We start from the raw sequence: 25,863 nt of genomic DNA, 5'->3' as shown, positions 1-25,863 counted from the left end.
GAAGTTTAACCTTTTATAAATTCTTGATTGAACATTTAAACTTAGCTGATTTCCTGATTCTGTGAATGTGCATAAAGACTCTCAAGATAACACCCAAGGTCAGGATAAAATCAGGTCTCTGGAAGTGTGAAGCAACACACTAGTTACTGTGACCATTTCACAAAATCTATTTGAATGCAGTTATCCACAAATGTAGTATGCTGCTTTGATAGACTTATTTAATGTAACTTTTACATACTGCACATGTTGTACGTTAACTGGAATCCCTGATTATCTCTAGGATAAATTCTTTGTAGCAGTTCAACAGTTACACTTAGCAATTAGATTTCAATTTATTAAAATGTGTTTCTTTTATCACCCTTTACTTTATAGAGATTACATAGTGTTCCCTTCCACATACCTGCCACACTTCTGGGGGAACTGCTTCTATCCAAGAGTCACAAAATGGAATGTGCTCATAAGTATTTAACACAACTTCCATTGTCTGTGGAGACATTGCACATTGTTTGAGCATCTGAAAAAGAAACAAAATTACATATGTCCCAATTTTCAAGCATAAATAATGAGGTACATTGGATAATGCACATAATTTCTAGAGTTGTAAATGTTAGGTCAAACATTTAATGTGGACATGAGTCAACGTTACCTCTCAGCTGCGTTGGTGTGTGACCTTGTAATAACTGAAATGCTCCCGTGCACGTAGCTTTTGTTGCCCCCTCCCAGCAAAAACTACACCATGAAGACAAAAGAACACTCCAAGCAACTCCACAAAAAGGTTATCGAAAAGCACAAGTCAAGAGATGGATACAAGAAAATTTCCAAATCACTGAATATCCCTTGGAGTACAATTAAGTCAATCATCAAGAAATGGAAAGAATATGGCACAGCTGTAAATCTGTCTAAAGCAGGCCGTCCTCAAAATCTTCCTGATTTTTTTGCTACTTTTGCAAATGTGTCAATTGTTTTGACTGCCTGACATCATTTACTTGTATTGTGAGTTGTGGTTTGTGTTTGCTTGATGTGAAAAATTCTATATTCTGACTTTTTGGTAAGTAATTTTAAAAAAACAATCTAATAAGATTTTTTAATTAAAGATTGTCACAAGGCAAAAATTCATTTCTACAAAATTGCATGACTAGATATTTTATTAAAATTATAATTTTTTGACTTGTTAAATTTTTCAAATAATTTTTTGTATTCTCAAATAATAATAATTTTTAGTATCCCAAGTATGTCAAACAGAAAAGCAGAAGCATTAAATGCTTTGAAGAACAAAGCTTGTAAAAAATTTAAGGTAGAATGTCTTTTGCCATTCTGATACTGAACTACTGATTTCACATCAAAAACAAAAAAATAAAACTTGGTGATATATTTACATATCAAGATACTGGCAAAATTGTATGCACCATTTGTGCAGAAGCAAAAGCGGGGGCACGAGTTCAGTAGTGGAAAAAATGGAAGTTAGATTACTTAAAATGACATCTTGAGAGAATTATGCTTTGAGAGGCTGGTCAATGACTATATCTGCAACATGCTACCACCCACACTGGACACCTACAATTCACCTACCGACTAAACTGATCGACAGACGATGCAATAGAAACTGCTCTACACACTGTCCTTACACATCTGGAGAAGAGAGATGCTTATGTGAGAATGCTGTTCTTGAACTACAGTTCAGCATTCAACACCATAATTCCTTCCAGGCTCGCCAAGAAGCTCAGAGACCTCAGCCTTGACACTGTCCTGCAGCTGAATCCTGGACTTCTTGTCAGATCGCCAATAGGTGGTATGAGTGGGCTCCCACATCTCTGCCCCTGAACACAGGAGCCCCCTCAGGGCTGTGTACTAAGGTCCCTCCTTTACTCTCTGTATACTCATGACAGTGTCAAAACCAACAGCTCAAATCTGCTAATTAAATTTGCTGACAACACTACACTGATTGGCTTAATCTCAAATAATAACGAAGCAGCCTATAGAGAGGAAGTCATCACCCTGACACAGTGGTGTCATGAAAACAACCTCTCCCTTAACATTGCAAAAACAAAGGAGCTGGTTGTGGACTACAGGAGGAATGGAAACAGATTAACCCCATTGACATCAATGGATCTGGGGTTGAGAGGGTGAACAGCTTTAAGTTCCTTGGCATAAACATCACCAAGGATCTCACATGGTCTGTACACACCAGCAGTGCAGAGAAAAAGGCACAACAGCGCCTCTTTTACCTCAGACAGTTGAAATAGTTTAGTATGGCTTCCCAAATTCTAAGAACTTTCTATAGGGGCACAAATGAGAACATCCTGACTGGCTGCATCACTACCTGGTATGGGAACTGTACTTCCCTCAATTGCAGGACTCTGCAGAGAGTGGTGCAAACAGCCTAGCACATCTGTAGATGTGAACTTCCCACTATTCAGGACATTTACAAAAAGGGCCCAAAGAATCATTGGAGACCTGAGACACCACAACCACAAACTATCATCCTGGAAATGGTACTGCAGCTAAGAGCCAGGATCAACAGGCTCTGGGATAGCTTCTTCCACCAGGCCATCAGAATGATAAATTTATGCTGATGCAACTGTATTACTATCTTAAATTGACTACCCTGTTGTACATACTACTTATTATAAATTACTATAATTACACATTCCACATTTGAACAAAGATGTAACGTAAAATTTTTTACTCATGTATATGAAGGATGCAAGTAATAAAGTCAATTCAATTCAGATTCAGTTATCAAAGTACACAACCAGAAGAAATATGGAAGTTTTCCTTCAAAAAAGATGTTTGAATACAGTTGAAACACTGCAGTATGCAAAAGCAAAAGTTAACACTTTAGTCACAGTATATTGATGATACCAGTTATTAGAGTGACAAAGTGAAAGATCTGCTTGCATCTGTTAGTTTTAATGTCAATACTGCGCCTATTATTCAATTAACTCAATGTGTGTGTGATCACTTAGATAGTCGATTTCCTGACAATGAGTTAAGAGCATGGCAAGCTTTTGACCCTGTTGCTATTGAAAGCACAAGCAATTTTGAATTTGGAAAAGAGAATGCTGTAATAACTAACAAAAAAATAGTCAGCTACTATTACAAACTACAATGAAAGCGTTGCCTCAAAAATATCGGAGCAATACTGCGATTTCAATTTTGTCAGTTCTGAGAAAATTAAGTCTAGTTCAATTAAGGTGTTCACTGATATGTTGAACTACATGCTTTGAAATGAAGAATTTGAAGAACTGTCAATTCTTATTGACACTGTTGGAACATTTCAAGTTTCTTGTGCTGACTGTGAATGTGGTTTCAGAAAAAGTTTACAAAATCTGAAAAGATTTCCTTTGTTGTACTGTTTTTAATTTTATTCTTCCATTAATAAACAAAAAGTATGCATTTTTCAATTTTTGTTCTAATTATTCAAAGTATCCATATTACAAAAAAAGTTTAAAGTTTTCAGGCCACTTAAAAATCCGCACAGCTGTGGAAAAAAAAGTAGAAGGAACGTTATCAGCAGCTCTTCAAGTTATTTGTTGTACACTACAATGGGTGGTCTAAAGAAAAAGATTCTCTAAAGACTAAATTTATCCAATGTATAGGCAAAACACAACAATCGTGGAATACACAGATTGGTTCTCTGATTTGCTTGGAAATAAATGAACTCAGTCAGGGTGCAATCAGACTGCAAAATTCCATTTGTTTATTTAGACAGAGCAAAATCAGCATGTGTTCTTTCCAACACAAACTTGGCTGGAAGATTGTATATAATTTATATCTTGGCAGGTTCAGATATTGCTAATAACTACTTTGAGAGGACAGTAGTAATGGTGTATATGTCACTATAGCTAACAAATGCACCTTCGGAAGAAAAAACAAAGAAAATCTGCACCAGAGTACATAACAAATACATTATTAATAAAGCACCAGCCATACATACTAGGTAATTATAATTTAACTTGCTTAGCAAAAAAAGCTTGGTATCAGGTGTAATGCCAGCTTCATATTACTGTCTAATCATTTGGAGACTACAACTTAATGAGTGTACAATTAGTTTTGCACCCAATTTTTCCAATTTGCTGGCAGCTGGATTATGTTGCTCTTCCTTTCCATGTTTGTTGGTTCTCATTAGTTATTACCCCATGACCCATTTTCTTAATTGCACATTGGCATCTATGTCAAATAATAATAGAAAGTCTGGATACCTTGGGATCAATTGAAGCTGCTCCATGGTTCAGTAGTTTCACGACAATTTGCTCTGGATGATGTTCCAAGTGGTCTTCAACAGCCAGTAAAATACAATCCATTGGTGTGTAGCCAGCACAATTCTTAGCATTCACAATAGCACCATGCATTAACAACAAATCCACAATGCCAGGGTGAGCATTCCCACAGGCATTGTGGAGTGGGGTATGCTTTTTTTTCCCAGCAGTTTTCACATCAGCTCCACTATTGATCAGCATTTTACAGACTTTGTAATATCTACCAAAAGCCTCGCGTTTCTCCACAGAAGAACAAGCAGCATTGAGTGCAGTTTCTCCTTCACGATTCTTCTTGTGACTGTAAGCACAGTAGCTCAGGTAAAGGTCTACATGTTCATCCAAACCATGCTTTGCAGCAACATGAAGTGGAGTAATCTGTCTCTCTTGAGTCTGCATATTAACTCTGGCATTATGCTCCAGCAAGAGTTTAGCACATCTGAAATAGCCATTAGAAGTAAAAATAACATAAGCGTTATCCTAAATATTTTAAATATTTCCTTCAGCATCTGCCAACTGCCAATGGTTGATATTTTTGTTAGTTCAGTCAGCTGAGATGAACTGCAAGGATGCAGCAAGCTAATGTAATTTGTACAATAAGTCTCCCAATTAGACTATTCGCTGTTGGTACAAAATGCCATTTTATACAAATAACAACACAAAATGCTGGAGGAACTCAGGAGGTCAGGCAGCATCTATGGAAATGAATAAACATTTCAGGCTGAGACCCTTCTTCAGGACTGGATTGGGAAAGATGGCAGAATAAAAAGGTAGGGGGAGCCAGGTGTGTGGGAAAGATAAAGGGCTGGAACAGAAGGAATCTGATAGGAGAGGAGTGTGGACCATAGGAGAAAGGGAAGGGGGGGGGGTTCACCGGGGGAGGTGATAGGTAAGTGAGAAGAGATAAGAGGCTGGGGTTGTGAATAGAAGAGGGGAAGAGGAGGGATTTTTTTTTACCAGAAGGAGAAATTGAAATTCATGCCAGCAGGTTGGAGTATAAAGTGTTGTTCCTTTATCTTGAGAGTGGCCACATCGTATCACAAGAGGAGGCCATGAACTGACATGTTGGAGTGGGAATGGGAGTAGGAATTAAAATAGTTGGCCATCGGAAAATTCCACTTTTGGTGGATGGAGTGGAGGTGATCAACAAAACAGTCCCCCTGTTCTCATCAATGCAGAGGCCACATTGGGAGGACCAGATACAATAGACGACCACAACAAGTTCACAGGTGAAGTGTTGTGTCACCTGGAAGGACTTTTGGGACCCTGAATGGTGGTGAGGGAGAAGGTGAATGGGCAGGTGTAGCACTTAGGCCACTTGCAGGGATAAGTGCCGGAAGGGAGATTAGTGGGGAGGGATGAATAGACAAGGGAATCACAGAGGGAGTAATCCCTGGGAAAAAGTGGAGAGTTTAGAGGGGGAGGGGGGAAGTAAGGATGTGCTTGGTGGTGGGATCCCTTTGGAGATGGTGGAAGTTGCGGAGAATGATGTGTTGGATGCGGAGGCTCATAGGGAGGTAGGTTAGGACAAGAGGAACCCTATCCCTGTTAAGGCTGCAGCAAAATGGGGTGAGCACAGATGTCCTGGAAAGGAAAGCTTTTGAAGAAGGAGGACATCAAACAAGATTAAGTATTTGTTGTGTACATAACAAATAAAGTCAAATAAAAAAATCCAAATAAATACAGTCCAACAGGTCATGCTGACCTCAGGATCCTCCCTGTTGGTCCTAGTCCACATTTAGCCTACAACTCTTCAAGATCTTCCCCTATACTTACCTATTCAAATACTTGTTAAATGTTGCAAATGTACTTGCGTTGAAGCTCATTCCAAGAACTGACACAGAGGGTAGTGAGTAATCTCTTACATGTCTACCCTCGTATTTTAGATGTATACCCAACCCTGGGGAAAAGACTATGACCTTATCCATACTCATGTTTTGTTTTTATAAATTTCTATGAGGTCACCTCTCATTCTCCCAACACTCCAAGGAATAAAGATCTCTATCACTCAGGCTCTCTAGTCCAGGCAGAACCTACCCTCCTCAGCTTGACAAAGCCTTTCCTAAAGCAGTGACTGAAACTGCACGTAATACTCCCAGTATGGCCCTTCTCCTAAACTTGATGCCCTGATTGATGCTAAAAACCTACTTCACACATTGTCTACATGCAGCCATTTTCAACAAACTGCTCACTTCTCAGGTCCCCCTGCTCCCTTCCATTCACTGTATAGGTCCTTCTCTGGTGAATGTCCAAAATGCATCACCTCACACTTCGCTAAGTTAAAATCCATTTGCCATTCCCCAACCCATCTCCCTAATTAATCAAGATCCCTTTGTAATTCATTGTAACCTACCACTAATGACAAACCCCCTAATTTTATATCATCAGCAAGGTTGTTAATCATGTCATGTACATTCACATCCAAATCATTTGCATAAATAATAAACAACAGATGTCCCAACACTGACCTCACACTTAATCTATTCCTTTAGTTAACTCTTGAAAAAAAAACAACTTTAAAATATTCATCAGACATGATTTCCCACACACAAATCCATGCTGACTATTCTTGATCAGGCCTTGACTATCCAAAGTAATGGTAGATCTTACCCTTCAATAACGTCATTACAACTGAAATCAGACTTACCAGCCTGTAGTTCCCTGGCCTGCCCTTGCTAACCTTCTTGAACAATTAACAACATTATATATCACAGAGCAGTACAGCACAGATATAGGCCATCTGGTCCATAGGCACATGTTCCAAGATATCACATTACCCTAATTTCTTTGATATCCATAAATAGCAGTTAGAACAATGCTATTACAGCCCTGGTGGACTTTGGAGCTCATTTCCAGCATTTTCTGTAAGAAAGTTTATACGTTCTTCCTGTGTGCACCTGGGTTTCATCCAGGTGCTCCAGTTTCCTCCCACAGTCCAAAGACGTACTGTTTAGAAGATTAATAGGTCATTGTAAATTGTCCTGGGCTAGGGTTAATTAGATGGGTTGCTGGACAGTGCACCTCATTGGGCCAGAAGGGCCTGTTCCAAGCTGCATCTCCAAAGTAAATAAATAATATTAAATGGACATTAAAAATCTTGGCCATGTCCCGTGGCTCCACACATAGCTGGCCTTGATGATCTTTTAAAGAACCTAGTCTCTCCCTAGTCACCATTTTGCTGTTCGTATTACTGCAGAACCTCAAGATCATCTTTCACCATGTCTACCAAATCCATCTCATATCCCCTCTTTTCCCCTCCTGATTTCCCTCTTAGCCTGCCTTTAAACTTTTTATATTCTTTCAGGGTCTTCATTCGTACCCAGCTGCCTTCTTTGTCTTATTCGGAGTTTCAATATCTCTCACTGTCCAAGCTTCCCCAAATTTGATATGTCTATCCTTCACCCAAACAAAAACATGGTGCCCCTGGACTCTTGATATGACCCTTTTAAAAAAGTCTCCCACTTGCCAACTGTCTTTTACCTTTAAGTAGGCTCATCCAGCTGACCCCAGCTAGATCATGCCTAATGCCATCAAATTTGGCCCTGCTCTATTTCAGGTCTTTAGCCTATGGACCTGTTCTATATTTTTCCATATCAATTTAGAAATTAATACAATTGTGATAACTGAATCCAAAGCACTCACCAACTGCCACTTCAGTTGCTTTGCCTACTTTGTTCCCAAAACGAAGGTACAATAATTACCCTTCCCTGATTCGTTTCCTTTTTTTTACATGAGGAAACTGTCTTGAATGCACTGCACAAATTCCACTTCATCCAGGCCCTTAGCACTCCAGATGGCCCTGTCAATATTGAGATAATTGAAATCTTCCACTAACACTACCCTACTATTCTCACAACTGTAATTTCTTGACACATCTGTTCCTCAAGCTCCTGGTAACTACTGTGGGGAGGGGGTGGGTTTAAGGTTTATAGCTACAGACAAAACAACAAATTTCCCGTCATATTAGTCAGTGATAATTAACCTTATTATGATTCTAAGGTGAGTCAGACTGCCTATTATGAGCCCAGGATTATATAATATAATATCGATTATAATATCGATTAGGCATCATTACTGTTTTTCCACTTGAGTTAATGTTACCATCCATTGTCTCACTTAAATTTAGATTTAGCTGACTAAATGCTAATTTAATCTTGGCTCAGCTTCAACTCCATTACACCTTCAGTGCAAGATTCACTTCAGAACTACCGCATCTAATAGTTCCACCTAGTGAAAATCATGTCATTGGATGAGATGTTAATATCAAGGCTGACAATGAAAAGATGAGAACTTTATTTTAGTGAACCCAACATGACCAAAGTAGGTTCAGTGATTCTTCTCATTTGCAAGCTCCCCTCTATGTGAACTGGGTGATAAATTTGAAAATGAAAAAAAAAACAATGCCAATGCCAGAAATAAGATAAAAGCAGAAACTGCTGCAAGTTCCCAGAAGGCCAGGCAGCATGCATGGAAAAACTACCACCTGTCCAGATACAAGCTCAAAATTGGACCTTATAGAAGGTCAGTGATGTTTTTGATTGGGAGTGGGATGGAGAATTGAGGTGAGAGGGCCATTCTTGCAGGGTAAATGCAGGTACTACACAAAGCAATCAGCCAATATGTATTTGCTTTCTCCAAGGCAGAAGAGGCCACATTGCAAGTACTGAGTGCAATATATTAGATTGGAAGAGTAGCAAGTGAACTTGATTTCACCTGGATGTACTGTTTGGGTCCCTGGAAGGTACAAGACAAAATAGTATGTGTTTGTAAGGGATGACATATTTATGGCTGGTTTATTTGACTTTTGAGGAATTGGGCGATATTTCAAATGCATCTTACTAGCTGTGAAGATACCCTTACAATTAATTTTATTAATTAATTTATTTAGCAGTACAGCACGGTAACAGACCTTTTCCAGCCAAGTGAGCCCATGCCATCCAATTACACCCATATGAACAATTAACTCATACATCTTTGGAACATGGGAGGAAATCAGAGCACATGGAGAAAACTTACTCAGTCTCAGGGAGAACATAAAAACTCCTTCCAGATAGCAATAGAATTGAACCTAGGTCGCTAGTGCTGTAATAGCATTACACTAACCACCATACTACTGTGCTGCCCGATGCAAAGAAATATGCCAGAAAGTAGTTTTTCCTCTTAGAACATAGAATAGTACAGCACAGTACAGGCCCTTCGGCCCACAATGTTGTGCTGACACTTAAACCCTGCCCCCCATATAACCCCCCACCTTCAATTCCTCCATATACCTGTCCAGTAGTCTCTTAAATTTCACTAGTGTATCTGCCTCCACCACTGACTTAGGCAGTGCATTCCACGCACCAACCACTCTCTGAGTGAAAAACGTTCCTCTAATATCCCCCTTGAACTTCCCACCCCTTACCTTAAAGCCATGTCCTCTTGTATTGAGCAGTGGTGCCCTGGGGAAGAGGTGCTGACTGTCCACTCTGTCTATTCCTCTTAATATCTTGTATACCTCTATCATGTCTCCTCTCATCCTCCTTCTCTCCAAAGAGTAAAGCCCTAGCTCCCTTAATCTCTGATCATAATGCATACTCTCTAAACCAGGCAGCATCCTGGTAAATCTCCTCTGTACCCTTTCCAATGCTTCCACATCCTTCCTATACTGAGGCGACCAGAACTGGACACAGTACTCCAAGTGTGGCCTAACTAGAATTTTACAGAGCTGCATCATTACATCGCGTCTCTTAAACTCTATCCCTTGACTTATGAAAGCTAACACCCCATAAGCTTTCTTAACTACCCTATCTACCTGTGAGGCAACTTTCAGAGATCTGTGGACATGTACCCCCAGATCCCTCTGCTCCTCCACACTACCAAGTATCCTGTCATTTACTTTGTACTCTGCCTTGGAGTTTGTCCTTCTAAAGTGTGCCACCTCACACTTCTCCGGGTTGAACTCCATCTGCCACTGCTCAGCCCACTTCTGCATCCTATCAATGTCACTCTGCAATCTTCGACAATCCTCAACACTATCCACAACACCACCAACCTTTGTATCATCTGCAACCTTGCCCACCCACCCTTCTACCCCCACATCCAGGTCGTTAATAAAAATCACAAAGTAGAGGTCCCAGAACAGATCCTTGTGGGACACCACTAGTCACAACCCTCCAATCTGAATGTACTCCCGCCACCATGACCCTCTGCTTTCTGCAGGCAAGCCAATTCTGAATCCACCTGGCCAAACTTCCCTGGATCCCATGCCTTCTGACTTTCTGAATAAGTCTTCCTAGGTAGTTTTGGATGTACATGAGTAAAGCACTTCAATTGTGAGAACAGAGTGGATATGTTGCTTTGTTTTCTAGAGCAGAGGAAGCTGAAGGATGACCTGATTATAGCATACAAAATTATGAGGGCAATGAACAGAGCAGATATTAAGATATTTCTCCCCCACGCTGAGGGTGTCTAAGAGCATTAATTTAAGATGACAGGTAGGTTTAGAGAGGATCTAAGGGAATGACTTCACACAGAGTGGTTGGAATCTGAGGTGGTAGTAGAGGCAGGTGTTCTCATCTCATTTAAAAAGCATCTAGACAAACACTTGGATCAAAAAGGCCTTTTATGTAATACAGAGTGTTGGCCAGAAAGAACGAAAATCAGTGAACAGAAATGGATGCGGCTATTTGTGAGACTGTCTTTGCAGTCGCCATTTTGTGAACTGCTTGATGAACTGATTCTTACTCTGGGATAGCTTAATCAGAGCAAATGAATGTGGCCACAAGGAGTTTCAACCAGTGATCTGCTAAACCTGAGACCATTCTCAGACAAGTGGCTATTTCTTGTGTAAAGTGGCAGGCTTGCAGGAGGAGCAACCTGTGATCTTGTTAGGCTCAGTACCTGGATCACCTGGTTTGAACCAGTCAGAGTTGAAAAGAACAAAAGTCATGAGGCTGAGGGCAAAGGCCATAGAACAATACTGGTTGTAGCTGAAGACCTTGGAGGACCTCCATGTCTGACACTTGGAGATTAGATTGGGAGCACAAGGAACATCTGGCCAATGTGGACTCCTTTTCTATTCCTTGACTGTTCATGGAGGGTCAGGGAAACCTAGTAGGTGTACACACAGGTAAATTCACATACTTGTGAACTGAGCTAATAAAGGTACTTGTCAGTAAATATAAATTGTCCTTATGTGACACAGTAGACAAAAAAGTTCTTCGCTGCAATTTATGACACTAAATAATTACAAGCAGCACAGGTGACTTGTCCAACAGTGGTCCCTCTCTCATCCTTTCCTGCCTGAAACTCAAGCTGCTCTGGTTAAAAGCATACAAGGTGGCTCATAATAATAGTGTGCCCCTCTGGTAATAATAACGAACCTTTTATGTTACATTATTTTAATAACATAAACAAGGACTTTTCTGTATATCAAGGTGCAAATATAAATATTGTAATTGAAAGATTAATATTTTGTCAACCATTTGTCTTATCAATAATGAACTATATTTGTGCAAAGCTCATAATGCTATCTATTTCCCCAAATTCTTCACTTGCAAGTTTATGCACTCACTGAAGGAACAATTATTCTGCTTGGAATAAATCGAACATAACTGCACGTAACTAAGAAACTAACTTACAAAATGGTCTGGGGGCTGGTGCATAGATGCAAGGGAGCAAACCCTTCTTCAGAGATTGCATTGGGATCAGCTCCAATGTTCAGCAGAAGCTTGGCACATTCGGTGTGTCCATTGGCACAGGCGGCATGCAGAGCAGTTGCTCCCTCAGACAAGGCATTAACATCAGCACCATGTCCCAGCAAGTGCTTTACACATTCAGTATGTCCTCGCTGCGCAGTGATATAGAGTGCTGTTGTTTGTTTCTGTTTGGAGGTAAGTGACCAGAGACCTGAAGTACAAAAATAGATCACGCAATTATTGCAATGCTTTAAACAGTCTGAGAAGACCTCAAACTACCATACAATATAGAAAATCTTTTAAATTTTCACTGCACATGTGTCATTATCCATGATTTGAACAGCACAAATCTACAAAGATTCACTTTGCGAAAATATTTCATTGATAATGGTAGAATTGTGACTAAACTTGTCAAAATTTATCAGTAGAGTGAATACAGGGATGCAAATTTGTACTACTTATTAATGCCCCAGACAGATTGTAAGCATAATGTAAATTATATGGATAACCAATTAACTGTTTTTATGATCTGGGATAGTTTCAGGCAGACAGTCCAATTCCTGCACCCCACAACACTTCCTCTTTTTTTTAAATTATAAATGACAGATGGAGTGCTAAATTATTAAGAATAACCTTTTGAACCTATGGATTTTTTTGAAAACACAAAGCAAAGTAAAAGTACATGAATAATATCCAATAACAGAGAAAATCTGTTAAAAGGGTGCTGAATTATCCAAGTATTGTTGTGCTTAAAATTATTTTAGATAAAAAGGTTTCCACAAATAAAGAGGAGTCTAGAATTAAAATGGGCTTGGTGGAATTTCAGATCAAAGCAGTATTAGAATCCGCTGCAATTAAGTAATTGGTGGCTTGAATATTTCTGACATTTTAAAAGCTTTCAATGTCTACAGTTCCACAGTTAATCATGCAATTTGTTAATAGTGAAAAGATAATTCGTATGAGCAAAGTAGATCCAGAAGTCCTTTAAAGATCTATAGGTGGGGAGAAAATATACAGTACCTGTTTGAAAATGGTAAGCTTCCCTGTTCAGTATTAAAACTTATTTAAAACCAGTTTTCAAACTGATTCTTCACATTCAAAAACATGAATTAATTATTTAGAATATAAAAGTTAATTCAATCAGATACATATTTCCTCTGGGTGTCAGTCTTGGAGGGTAATCTGGAAGAAATCTTTGCAATAAAAATGAGAGATCAGCCACTGTTCCTCAAAAAGTCTGTATTTGCTCAAGGTCAATCAAAATTTACAGCTCCAGTCAATGGATTATTTTTATTAGGTAACATTACCAAGGAACATGGATCAAAGGTTGAATAGAGATGGAGATAAGTTGTGATCTAATTTGATGATTGAGAGGCTTATAGAGCAAACACAAGGAAATCTGCAGATGCTGGAAATTCAAGCAGCAGGTCAGGCAGCATCTATAGGAAGAAGCGCTGTCGACGTTTCGGGCCTAGACTCTTCGGCAGGACTAACTGAACGGAAAGATAGTAAGAGATTTGAAAGTAGTGGGGGGAGGGGGAAATGCGAAATGATAGAAGAAGACCGGAGGGGGTGGGATGAAGCTAAGAGCTGGAAAGGTGATTGGCAAAAGTGATACAGAGCTGGAGAAGGAAAAGGATCATGGGACGGGAGGGGTCGGGAGAAAGAAAGGGGGAGGGGAGCACCAGAGGGAGATGGAGAACAAGCAGAATGATGGGCAGAGAGAGTCTCCAGCATTTTGTGTGAGAGGCTTTTAGATGTGGATGTTCTACCATTGTTATGGGAATACAGCCGTAGCAACCATTGAAGCACAATTTTGTTACATTAAGAGCAAAATGTAACAATTAAAAGAGCAAGCAATGTTGTTCTTCAAACCTGTTCAAAAAGATTGTGGCTGATCCTGTGCCTTGTTCCCTTTCCCACCTGACCACTATATGTTTTAATTCCCTCAGTCACTGATAATTCAATCTCAACTTTGATCATATTCAATTATTGAGCACTATCAGCCTTCTGCATTAAAAAATTATAAAGATTTGAGTGATATATTGATTGGAAAAATCAAAATATTACAGATTTTCAAATTTAGGAATAAAAAAACTTGAAAATCAAATTAACAAGCACTGGTATAGAAACAATGATCAATACAATAGGTTAAAGAAAAGAATAGAACAGTGAGAAAGAAAAAAACACCATTATAACAATTTACTGAAGTGAAGATGACAAGTGCTCATATGGAAATGTAGCAAATGAGACAGGCACTTGAAATAAAAGTAATATAATAAGAAATTTTACTCTATAGTCAGGGGGACAGATAGGCAATTCTGCAGGTGCGTAAAGGAAACATGGATGGTAGTTGGCCTCCCAAGTGCCAGGGTCCACAATGTTTCTGAGCATATCTACAATATCCTGAAAAGGGAGGGTGAACAGCCAGAGGCCGTGGTACATATTGGTACTAATAGCATAACTAGAAAAAGGGAGGACACGGAGAGTTAGGAAGGAAGCTGAGAAGCAGGACCTCAAAAGTAGTAATCTCAGGATTGCTGTCTGTGCCATGCAACAGTGAGGATAGGAATAGAATGACATAACGGATAAATGTGTGGCTGAAGAATTGGAGCAGGGGGCAGGGATTCAGATTTCTGGATAATTGCGACCTCTTCTGGGGCAGGTGTGACCTCTACAAAATGAATGGGTTGTACTTGAATCCGAGGGGGACCAGTATTCTTGCGGGCAGGTTTACTAGAGCTGTTGGGAGTGGTTTAAACTAATATGGCAGGGGGATGGGAACCAGAATGATAAGAGCTGAGGATGAGGCAGTAGGTTTACAAGTAGATGATAGATGTAATATGAATGTAAGGAAGGACAAGCCAATGATTGGATACAAATGCAGACAGAGCAAGGAGTTAAATTGTACCACAGGGTGACTTCAGAAGGGTGACGAATGCAGGACTGGAGGTGCTGTATTTAAATGTGTGTAGCATTCGGAATAAGGTGGATGAACTCGTGGTGTAATTAGAGATTGGTTGGTATGACGTTGTGGGCATCACTGAGTTGTGGCTGAAAGAAGGCCAGAGTTGAGAGCTTAACATCAAAGGACATACTTTGTATCAAAAGGACAGGCAGGAAGGCATAGGTGGTGGTGTGGCTCTGTTGGTAAGAGATGATATGTCATCTTTAGAAATAGCTGACATAGGGTCAGAGAATGTTGAATCTTTGTGGGTGGAGTTAAGAAACTGCTAGGGTAAAAAAAAATATGAGAATCATATATAGGGCTCCAAATAGTAGCCAAAATGTGGGGTAGAGATTGCATGTGGAGCTGGAAAAGAAATGTAATAAGGGTAATAACACAATTGTAATGGAAGACTTCAATATGCAAGGGGATCAGGTTGGTGTTGGTTCAAAAGAGAGTGTATTTGTTGAATGCCTACAAGATGGGTTTTTAGAGCAGCTTGTGCTTCAGCCTACTCGGGGAAAGGCTATTGTAGATTGGGTGTTGTGTAATAACCCAGATTTTATTAGGGAGCTGAATGTAAAGGAACCCTTAGGAGACGGTGTTCATAATATTATTAATTGATACTGCATTTGAGAGGGAGAAGCACAAGTCACATACAATGGAATAAAGGGAATTACAGAGGCATGAGAGAGGAGCTTGCCCAGGTGGATTAGAAGGGGATATTAGCAGGGATGATGGCAGAGATGCCTTAAGTTTCTGGGAATAATTCACTAGGTTCAGGATCGATATGTCCCACAGAAGAAGTTGTTCTCAAATTGCAGGGGAGGCAAATGTGGTTGACAAGGGAAGTTAAAGACTGCATAAAAGCCAAGGAAAAGTGGGAAGTTGAATGGTTGGGAAGTTTTTGAAATCCAACAAAAGGCAACTAAAAAAGCTATAAGAAGGGAAAAGATGAAATATGAGGGCAAACCAGTCAATAATATAAAGCAGGATACTAGAATTTTTTTTCAGTTATATAAAGAGTAAAAGGTGAGAGTTGATAATGGACCACTGGAAAATGATGATGGTGAGGTATTAATAATGGACAAAGAAATGGCAGATGAACTTAATAAACATTTTGCATCAGTCTTCACTGTGGAATACACTAGCAGTGAGAGTGTCAGGGAGCAGGAGTGAGAGCCATTGCTATTGAAAAGGAAAAGGTGCCAGGCAAACTCAAAGGTCTTAAGGTGGACAAGTCATCCCAGAGTAGACCCATGGGTCATGATCTTTCAAGAATCACTTGATTCTGGCATGATCCCAGAGGACTGGAAAATTACAAATGTCACTCCACTCTTTAACAAAGGAGGAAGGCAAAAAAAAAGTAAATTATAGTCCAGTTAGTCTAACTTCAGTGGTTGGGAAAGTGTTGTAGTCTATTATTAAGGATGATGTTTTGAGGTACTTGGAGACTAATGATAAAATAAGTCAAAGTCAGGATGGTTTCTGTCAAGGGAAATCTTGCCTGACAAATCTGTTAGAGTTCTTTGAAGAAGTAACAAGCAGGGTGGACAAAGGAGAGGCAGTGGATGTCATCTACTTGGGTCTTAGGAAGGGATTTGATAAGATGCCACACATAAGGCTGTTTAACAAGATAAAATCCTATGGCATTACAGGAAATATACCAGCATGAATAGAGCTGACAGTCAGGAGGCAGCAAATGGGAATACAGGGGGCTGTTTCTGGTTGCCTGCCAGTGACTAGTGGTTTTCCTCAGGGATTAGAATTGGGACCACTACTTTTCATATTGATTGTTAGTGATTTGGATAATGGAATTGATGGCTTTGTGCCAAAGTTTATGGATGATACGAAGATAAGTGGAGGGGAAGGTAGTGCTGAGGAAGCAATGTGATTGCAGCAGGTGTTACGTATTCAGGCAACAATAAATATATGAGTTCGGCAAGGGTTTCTTATAACAAACAACACGTTTATTAAACACAGAAAACAAACCCCCCCAAAAGTAAACAAACACTACCGCAACCGGAAACAGCTGCTGAGCGGCAGTCCAAACAGTTCGTAAAGTGATATTGCAAAACAGTTCTTTAAAGTGGTATTGCCAAAAGTTCGATATGCTCACAGTCCATTTAAAAGGAGAGACTTTATAGGACGATTTAGGTTCTCTTTCATGTCGCTTGCTTCGATCCCCGACATCGAACTTCCCACGAAGAATTCACGAAACAGAACGGCTTAAAGGCACTGACCTTTCCTTCTCCACTACCTTCAATCCTTTCTAGGTAAACCTAGGGATTAACACGAAGATAGTCAATGAAATCCTTCCAAATAAGGATCAAACAAAGGTCGCCCCCGTTTCACCATAGAAAGCGATTCTCCTCGATCTTTAACTTCCAACTTCGAATCTTCACTCTCCTCTAATTTCGAACTAACAGAATCATAAAGAACCTGCTGGCAATGACCTTTTAAACTTTAGCGTTAAATAAAAACTTCATCCTTCAGCTAAACTGCGTCATCACTTCAAACACGCAGTGGCATGAAGTCAACCTGGCAAATCCAGCCACGAACTGCCCCTCCTCACAGGGTGGGGTCTACCTTTTATAACCTGTAAAAAAAACCCGTCACATGATCTCTACTGGCGGGAAAATGACGTCACCACCATCACAAGACCATCACCTCAAGTCCAGTACAGCTTCAACCCCAGTCACATGACAAGGGCTCCACTGTCATGTGTCACGAGTACGGAACACAGGACTTAGACAAATTGGAAGAATGGGCAAAAAGTGGCAAATGGAATATAATGTTGGAAAATGTACGATAATGCACTTTGGTAAAAGAAACAATAGTGCAGACTATTATCTAAATGGGGAGAAGGTTCAAACATCAGAAGTGCAGAGGGAATTAGGAGTCCTTGTGCAAGACTCCTAGAAGGTGAATTTACAGGTTGAATCTGTGGTAAAGAAGGCAAGTGCAATGTTGGCATTTATTTCAAGGGAATAGGATATAAAAACAAGGAGATAATGCTGAGGCTTTATAGAACACTTGTCAGGCCGCACTTGGAGTATTGTCAACAGTTTTGGGCCCTGTATCTCAGAAAGGTTGTGTTGACATCGGAGAGGGTTCGGAGGAGGTTCACAATGATGATTCCAGGAATAAAGGGGTTAATGTACGAGTAGCATTTGGCAGCTTTAGGCCTGTACTCACTGGGATTTAGAAGAATACATGGGGAATCTCGTTGAAACCTACCAAATGTTGAAAGGATTAGATGGGGTGGATGTGGACAGGATGTTTCCTACTGTGGGGGTATCCAGAACTAGAGGGCACAGCCTCAAAATTGAGGGGCGACCTTTTTAGAACAGAGGCAAGGACAAATTTTTGTAGTGAGTCATGAATCTGTGGAATACTCTGCCACTAATTACAGTGGAGCCCAGTTCAGTGTATATTTAAGGCAGAATTTGATTGATGCCCTGATCGATCAGGAAACTAAGGATTTGGCAAGAATGCAGGTGTTTGGGTCTGACTGGGATCTAGGACCAGCCATGCTAGAATGGCAGAGCAGACTGAATGGGCTGAATGGCCTAATTCTGCTCCAATATCTTATGGTCTTAAATCAGTTCAGACAGATAGTGAGTGCATAGTCAAGAAGGAGATGTCAGTAGTGAAAAAAAAAAGACATGATTACTTGACAAGCTGAGGTTTCTGGTGCACAATAACCTTGTGTAAAAATAAGTTGACAAAGGTGCTCTTAAACTTTCATTAAAATTAACAAATGAACTGAGTTACAAATCTTTTATGTTACAGAGTTTTGGAAACATGAAGAAACTAATAACTCAATATATAAGAACACAAGAAATAGCAGAAGGATAGGCCATCTGGCCAGTCGAGTCTGTACCAATAATCAATAAGGTCCTGCTAATCTGGCAGTGGACTCAACACCACATTCTCCCTTAATTACCCTGCTATTTAAAAATCTAACTAACTGTGTTTAACAATACAGCGCCTTGAAAAAGTATTCACCCCCCACAACTTTTACTGTATCAGTTTCTAAAATTAATATATTTAAGAAGAATTTTGAGCTAATTTACAAAACATTATGTATTATGTCAAATCAAAAAAAATCCAAAACCTCTCAACAATGTATTAAAAATTAAAAACCAAAATTGTGAGGCTGAAGTAGTATTCATCCCCTTTGTAATTACTATGCTAACTTTCCTCAGGGACAATACTGTATCTTACCTTACCAACTCACCCAATTTGTTGATACAGAAGATTGGAGGATCACCTGTATTCAATGAATTAATAAAAAAAAAACCCTCTCTCTAAGGTCCAACAGTATGGTAGATTTTCAAAAGACCAAACCAAAATGAAGACAAAAGTGCATTCAAGGCAAGTTAGGGAAATTATTATAGAGATGCACAAATCTGAAGAAAGGTACCAGACCATCTCAAAGGTACCAAACATTAGAACATAAGAAATAGGAGCAGGAGTAGGTCATCTGGCCCATCGAGCCTGCCCCACCATTCAATAAGATCATGGCTGATCTGACCATGGACTCACCTCCACCTACCTCCATTTCCCTCAAAACCCTTAATTCCCCTACAATGCAAAAATCAATCCAACCTTGCCTTAAATATACTTACTGAGGTAGCCTCCACTGCTTCGCTGGGCAGAGAATTCCACAGATTCACCACTCTTTGTGAAAAGCAGTTCCTTCACAATTCCATCCTAAATTTACTCCCCCAAATCTTGAGGCTATGTCCCCTAGTTCTAGTCTCATCCACAAGTGGAAACAACTTTCCTACCTCTATCTTATCTATCCCTTTCGTAATTTTATATGTTTCCATAAGATCTCCTCTCATCTTTCTGAATTCCAGCAACTACAATCCCAGACGACTCAATCTCTCCTCATAGTCTAACCCCCCCCCCCCCTCATTTCTGGCATCAACCTGGTGAACCTCCTCTGCACCACCTCCAAAGCCAGTATGTCCTTCCTCAAGTAAGGAGACCAGAACTATACGCAGTACTCCAGATGCAGCTCGACCAGTTATCTGTACAGTTGCAGCATAGCCTCCCTGCTCTTAAATTCAATCCCTCTAGCAATGGCCAACACTCCATTTGCTTTCTTGATAGCCTGCTGCACCTGCAAACCAACCTTTTGCAATTCATATACAAGCATTCCAAAGTCCCTTTGCAATTGCTGCAATTTTTTACCATTTAAATGATAATCTGATCTTCCATTTTTCTTTCCAAAATGCATGACTTTGCATTTACCAACATTGTGCTCCATCTGCCAGACCCTTGCCCACTCACTTAACCTATCGATATCTCTCCCCATATCCTCTGCACAATCTGCTTTTAGTGATTCCATTTAGTGTCATCAGAAAACTTAGATACACTACACTTGGCCTCCCCTTCCAGATAGTTAACATATATAGTGAACAGTTGCGGGCCCAGCACCAACACCTGTGGCACACCACTCACTACTGATTGCCAATTAGAGAAACACCCATGTATCCCAGCTCCCTGCTTTCTATTAGTTAACCAATCCTCTATCCATGCTAATATAACACCCCCAACTCTATGCATCCTTATCTTATGGACAAGTCTTGTATTTGGCACCTTAATGAATGCCTTCTGGAAATACAAGTCAATAATATTCACTGTGCTTGTTATATCCTCAAAAAACTCCAGTAAGTTTGTCAAACGGGACCTGCGTTTGCTGAATCCATGCTGCGTCTGCCTGATGGATCCATTTCTTTCCAGATGCCACACTATTTCATAGAGTTTAGTGTCACACTGCCTAGGTCAGGCCGCCCCTCTAAACTTAGTCACCAGAGAGGAAAGGCACTTGTAGGAGAGGCTACTGTGACACCAACACTCACTCTGGGTGACCTGTAGAAGTCAGTGGCTGCAACTGGAGATGAAGTTCATGGCTCCACAATCTCTAAGGACTTGCACAAAAAGGGTACTCATGGAAGAGTGGCAAGGAAGAAGCTCTGGCTGAAAAAAAGCATATCCTTGCCTGTAAAGACTTTGTAAAGTATGTTGTGTACCATTCAGCTAAGTCTTCTAAATAGACAGTAACAGACTACACCAAACTAAGTGGACCAAATTATACATTTACAGATTCCAGTCATTCTTCAACTTCATGTCTTTAGGCATTCCATCCCTTAATTCCATTCCCATCTTATTTCACATCCATCTTGAAAGAACAGCATTTGTCTTAAATGAGCCCAATTGTCTAAGGCTCCTTCCTCCCCACTCCTCCCCCATCAGCTGTTCTGCTTTCATTCGTATAATGTCAAAACACACACTGCTATAAATCACATACCTTTGCAAGCTTCTTATAGCAACTACATCACCAAAACAGCAAAGCACTCTGGGATCTCACAGGTTCTATTTTGTCACATTACATTTTACAAGTTATAAATTCATAAATACTTCGGTGTTACAGATATATTTCCACAAGTATTACTAAGAAGATACTGTAAAGATGTGGAAGAAGGCCTTGTGGTCGAATGAGACTAAAGTGGAATTTTTTGGCCTCAACACTAAGTGTAAATCTAATACTGCGAATCAGCCAGGTAACACCATTCCTAATGTAAAGTATGGAGGTAGCATCATACTATAAGGTGCTCTTCAGCAGCAGGGACTTGAAGTTGGTCAGGATTGATGGAAAGATGAATGCTGCTAAATACAGAAAGATCCTGGATTAAAAAACCTGCTAGCCTCTGCCGGAAAACTTAAACCTTGGAAGAAGTTCATCTTTCAGCAGAATAATGACCCACAGCAACAATGGAGTTGCTTCAAAAGAAGAAAATTGGTGTCCTTGAGTCCTGACCATAACCTGATTGAACATCTCTGGCAAGACCTCAAGATTGCTGTCCACCACGGCTCATCAATTAACCTGATACAGCTTGAGCAATTTTGCAAGGAGGAATGGGCAAATCTTGTTCAATCACATTGTGCAAAGCTAATAGAGACTTATCCAAAAAGATACTGAGCAAAGTGGGATGAATACTTTTGAACAACTGACATATAAATTTTTGTATTTTTAGTTTATCACACCGTGATTTTCCCTGTTCTTTGGGCTACACTGCAGAAAAAAAGGAACATGTGATTTACAAATAAAAATTTGCAGTTAAAGTGATCAAAAATCCTTGGTTGTAATATTCATTCATCTGAACAAAGTATTGGTGACTGAATACTTTTACAAGGCACTATATTTAATAAGAAATACATTATGATGTAGAAGCTACTGCTTCCCTGCACAGAGAATTCCACAGATTCACTACTCTCTGGAAAAAGTAAGTAGCTCCTAAATCTATCCCTCCAAATCTTGAGGCTATGTCCCCCTAGTTCTAGTCTCACTTACCAGTGGAAACAACTTTCCTGCTTCTTTCTTATCTGTCCTTTTAATAATTCAATGTGTTTCTATAAGAACCCCTCTCATTCTTCTGAATTCCAAGTATTATCTCAGGCAAGTCAATCTCTCCTCACAAGCTAACCCCTTCATCTCTGGAATCAACTTGGTGAACCTCCTCTGTACTGCCTCCAAAGCCAGTATATCTTTCTTTGAACAATATTGGATCTAATGGATTCTATAATGAAATGATATACGGCTAGGTGACTCCATAGAAGTCATTTTGCTGCCCCAACATGGGATCCCAAACATAAAAACACGTCATTCCCTCCCAACCCAGAAATAGTAACAATATTACCACCAATCAGGAAGTCTTAATATTAATTATTTTGGCCCATTAAAAACATTTATATCAGATACTTAGTTATTTGCAAACTTATTGTGTGATACATTGCAGAACAGAAATCAATTCAAATATTTGAATTCAGTTAGTTGCACAATCATGCATTAAGATTTCAAAATCATAATGAACTAGCCAAGTGAAATTGACCTGCATTGCTCATTGTTTAATAGAATCAAACTTATAACTGCCTCCATCATTACCAAGACTCTCTACGCACCTTTGTGTTTTGATCCCTCTCCAAAATTAATATGGCAGAAAAAGTTTGTTTCTGTTGATGCCACTGGAAAGCAGCACATATAAAGTCATGGTATCTGTACTGAAATGTCCTGTTTGACAGTGCATCATTCACTTTCCTTTCACAAATGTTACATCAAAAACAAATAAAACAAATAATATTCAGGGTATGAGAGTATAAATATATCAGTCTAAAGCTTGTGTTCCTGAAGATGCATCTGACCTTATTAAGTTCCTAGCAGGATTACTTACAACAGCATCATTTTAGAAGCATGACCACAAATATGAAGTGAGTTCCCTTAGTTCAATAGCAAACTTCAAAGCATTTATTTTTTAAAGTTACAGGGAAGAAGACTGAACAAGGTTCTCTCCTCTAGTCATCTGGGAGGTGAGGTTATCAAGGAAACAAATACAATAATCCCAGATGGTGAATACAAAATTCAATTACTGGGTTGGCTGAAATTTATTAGATATCTTTGTAACCAACGAGGAGAGAATTTCAGAGAACAGAAGGGAGGGAAATGCAAAATTCAAGTCCCAGAGGCAAAACCGAAAGGAAAGGGATGTGTTCCAATATGAAGAGGAAGGATGTAGAAGAATGCCCCAGTCCCTCATCCCAATTGGCTCCAGTGCAATTTAAGAGAGGAGCAAAATAAAATGTTATAAAGCTCTACGGTGAGGCATGGAACTACCCTAGTCTGACACTATCCTGAGAATGATAATGTGGATATTGCAATAATATTCATACCCAATTCTGCCGACCAGTTGAGTTCATGACTGGCTGTCTCTATAACCCTGTTGACGGATTCTTTGCTTTGGAAGATGCTTCTGATCTTGTCCAAATCCCCACTCAACAGAGCGTCGTGAACAGAAGTATCACTGGAGAACTGGGGCTGAGTTCTTGTTTCTCCGAACGCGGTCGATTGCCTTGGCCAGAACAAACCTCTTCTTCTGTCCTCAAGATCCTGCAACTCTCTCCGTAACCTCAGCGATCGGAGTGTCGAGGAAGCAGCAAATGTATCCCTAAACATGGTGCAAGTACAGTCACTGTGACAATTCTCATATCTCGAAGCGTACGATCCGCGCCGCCGCAGTCGGCAAAAATCAATATTTAGTCATGATTCCAAATAATTTAGAAACATGATCACAAGACCAACCATTGAGCCACGCACTTCATTTTGCTAGCAAGTGCTACTGGGATATAAACAGATCATGAGCGTAGCTGTAAGTACCGCAGTGTCGATTTCATGCTTTTAGTATGGATAGAATAATCTGAGATACAGGCAACGTGTTCTCGAAGAAACCTGAAGCATAAATTATTTTATCTGCACACGACGTTGAGTTAATAAATTCACGTGTAATTGGAAAACTAATCACCTTTCTATATATACTTAATAGTAATTTTACTTATATAGATTAAATCACATACTGAACCAAGCACTCAGCTGTATGTGTATCTCTGATAGAAAGGTTAATGTATCAATGAATGTTGCTTTTCTCCTCTACTCCATTTGGCAGCAATGCTTGCCTGTTCTTCCACACAATACGCCGTATTTAAATATTTGAATGGTGTCATAAAGCATTAAGAAAATTAGATACTTTCTGCTTAATCCAAAAAGAAAATAATTGTCAGATTGGTGCTGAAATTATCCATGTTTAACAAGTTTTGATACGTAGAAATTCAAGTTTCTGTTATTTATTGTAAATGAATAAGTCATATCTTAATTTCAATACATTCTATTTGAGGAACAACAGTTTTACAGAAGATTATAAAATAGTTTCTTTACAAACTATGACTTTTGTCAGATAAAAAGGGATTAAATTGATTCTCTGTACTGTTCTTGTAAAGACAACATTTGGATTGAGGTCTTTGTGGCTCTGACCAAGGTTTGAAGAAAAACAGTGAGGTCTACTTAAAATGTTTATCTCACTGCCTGCAAGAGTTTTTGTGTGTGACTAGTTATTGAAAATATGAATTGCAACTGTGCAGCCCACAAAAATCAAGTAGTTTGCAAGCACTAACTCTCGGTCCTTAGAGTGAGAGACTGAAGACTGCCCGCATAAGTCACCCAGGAAGAAGAAAAGATAAATAAGCAGAAAATAAATTTGATAAAAAGACTCAAATTAAATTCAAAAATAATTACTTAAATCTTCTTTAACATACACCCAATTCCTAAGTCCTCAGATTTCCCAAATCCCTTGAGATAGCTTATTTGCAGCAGCCTGTCAAAACATACCAACACGACAGCAAGTAATTTGACTCTGTCTTGGCTTACTGCCTGCAGCAAATCTCCGGGCAAGTAACACAAGCTAAAAAGGAGAAACCTAAGGCAAGCTTACCATTTCAAATGATGAACAAAGATATGTACCTTTTTTTAAAATTGGCCAACCTTCATAATTCCACAATATCACTGCCAGATCCCTTCAGAAGATCCCCTGGTAACCATCCCTGGCTCCTTTTTGATTTAGCTCAATAACTCTTGAGCCCTAGAATGCAGTTATATGGCAATTATTTCATTCCAACATTACGGCTGTACCAGAAAGCAGAGCTCATCTGGTGAGTGTTGGAAAAACATCCAAGAGGTTCAACACCATTCCATGAGGCACTACAACTACAGACCATCATAATTATACATTACTTTTTCCAAAGTTCAAAGTAAATTTATAAATATGTACATGTCACCTGAGATTAATTTTCTTGCAGGCATTCACAGTAGAACAAAGAAATATAATAATGAAAAAACTATATACAAAAACAACCAATGTGCAAAAGACTAACTATGCAAATACACAAAAAACTTTGACAAGTAAATAAATAAAAATCACAGTCCAACAAATTATATTACAACCAATCCATTATTACAGATAGGACAATCCATAATAACCATCTGGAGCTAATATTACAGGATAAACAAGAGCAACTTACTTAATAGATATAGTCATTCCAAACACAAACATACAGAAATAATAAGTGAAAACACCAGAAT

At 39.4% G+C, this 25,863-nt stretch overlaps 1 protein-coding gene across 1 annotated transcript in view; it reads right to left on the bottom strand.

Moving 5' to 3' along the window:
* Positions 1–23,984, bottom strand: part of asb16 (ankyrin repeat and SOCS box containing 16) — a 29,006-nt gene extending 5,022 nt beyond the window's left edge. Inside the window, exons 1-4 of the mRNA XM_059955657.1 lie at positions 23,625–23,984; positions 11,879–12,146; positions 4,203–4,695; positions 401–514 (exon numbers count right to left, since the gene is read on the bottom strand). Of these exons, the coding sequence (XP_059811640.1) occupies positions 401–514; positions 4,203–4,695; positions 11,879–12,146; positions 23,625–23,907 (1,158 nt within the window). The 5' untranslated portion in view covers positions 23,908–23,984. The remainder of the gene's footprint in view (positions 1–400; positions 515–4,202; positions 4,696–11,878; positions 12,147–23,624) is intronic.
* Between the last annotated feature and the right edge of the window lie 1,879 nt (positions 23,985–25,863).

The sequence above is a fragment of the Hypanus sabinus genome, chromosome X1 (genome assembly GCF_030144855.1).
Source record: "Hypanus sabinus isolate sHypSab1 chromosome X1, sHypSab1.hap1, whole genome shotgun sequence".
Taxonomy (NCBI): Eukaryota; Metazoa; Chordata; class Chondrichthyes; order Myliobatiformes; family Dasyatidae; genus Hypanus; species Hypanus sabinus.
Note: the sequence above shows the minus strand (reverse complement) of the source record. Positions and strands in the feature narration are given on the sequence as shown.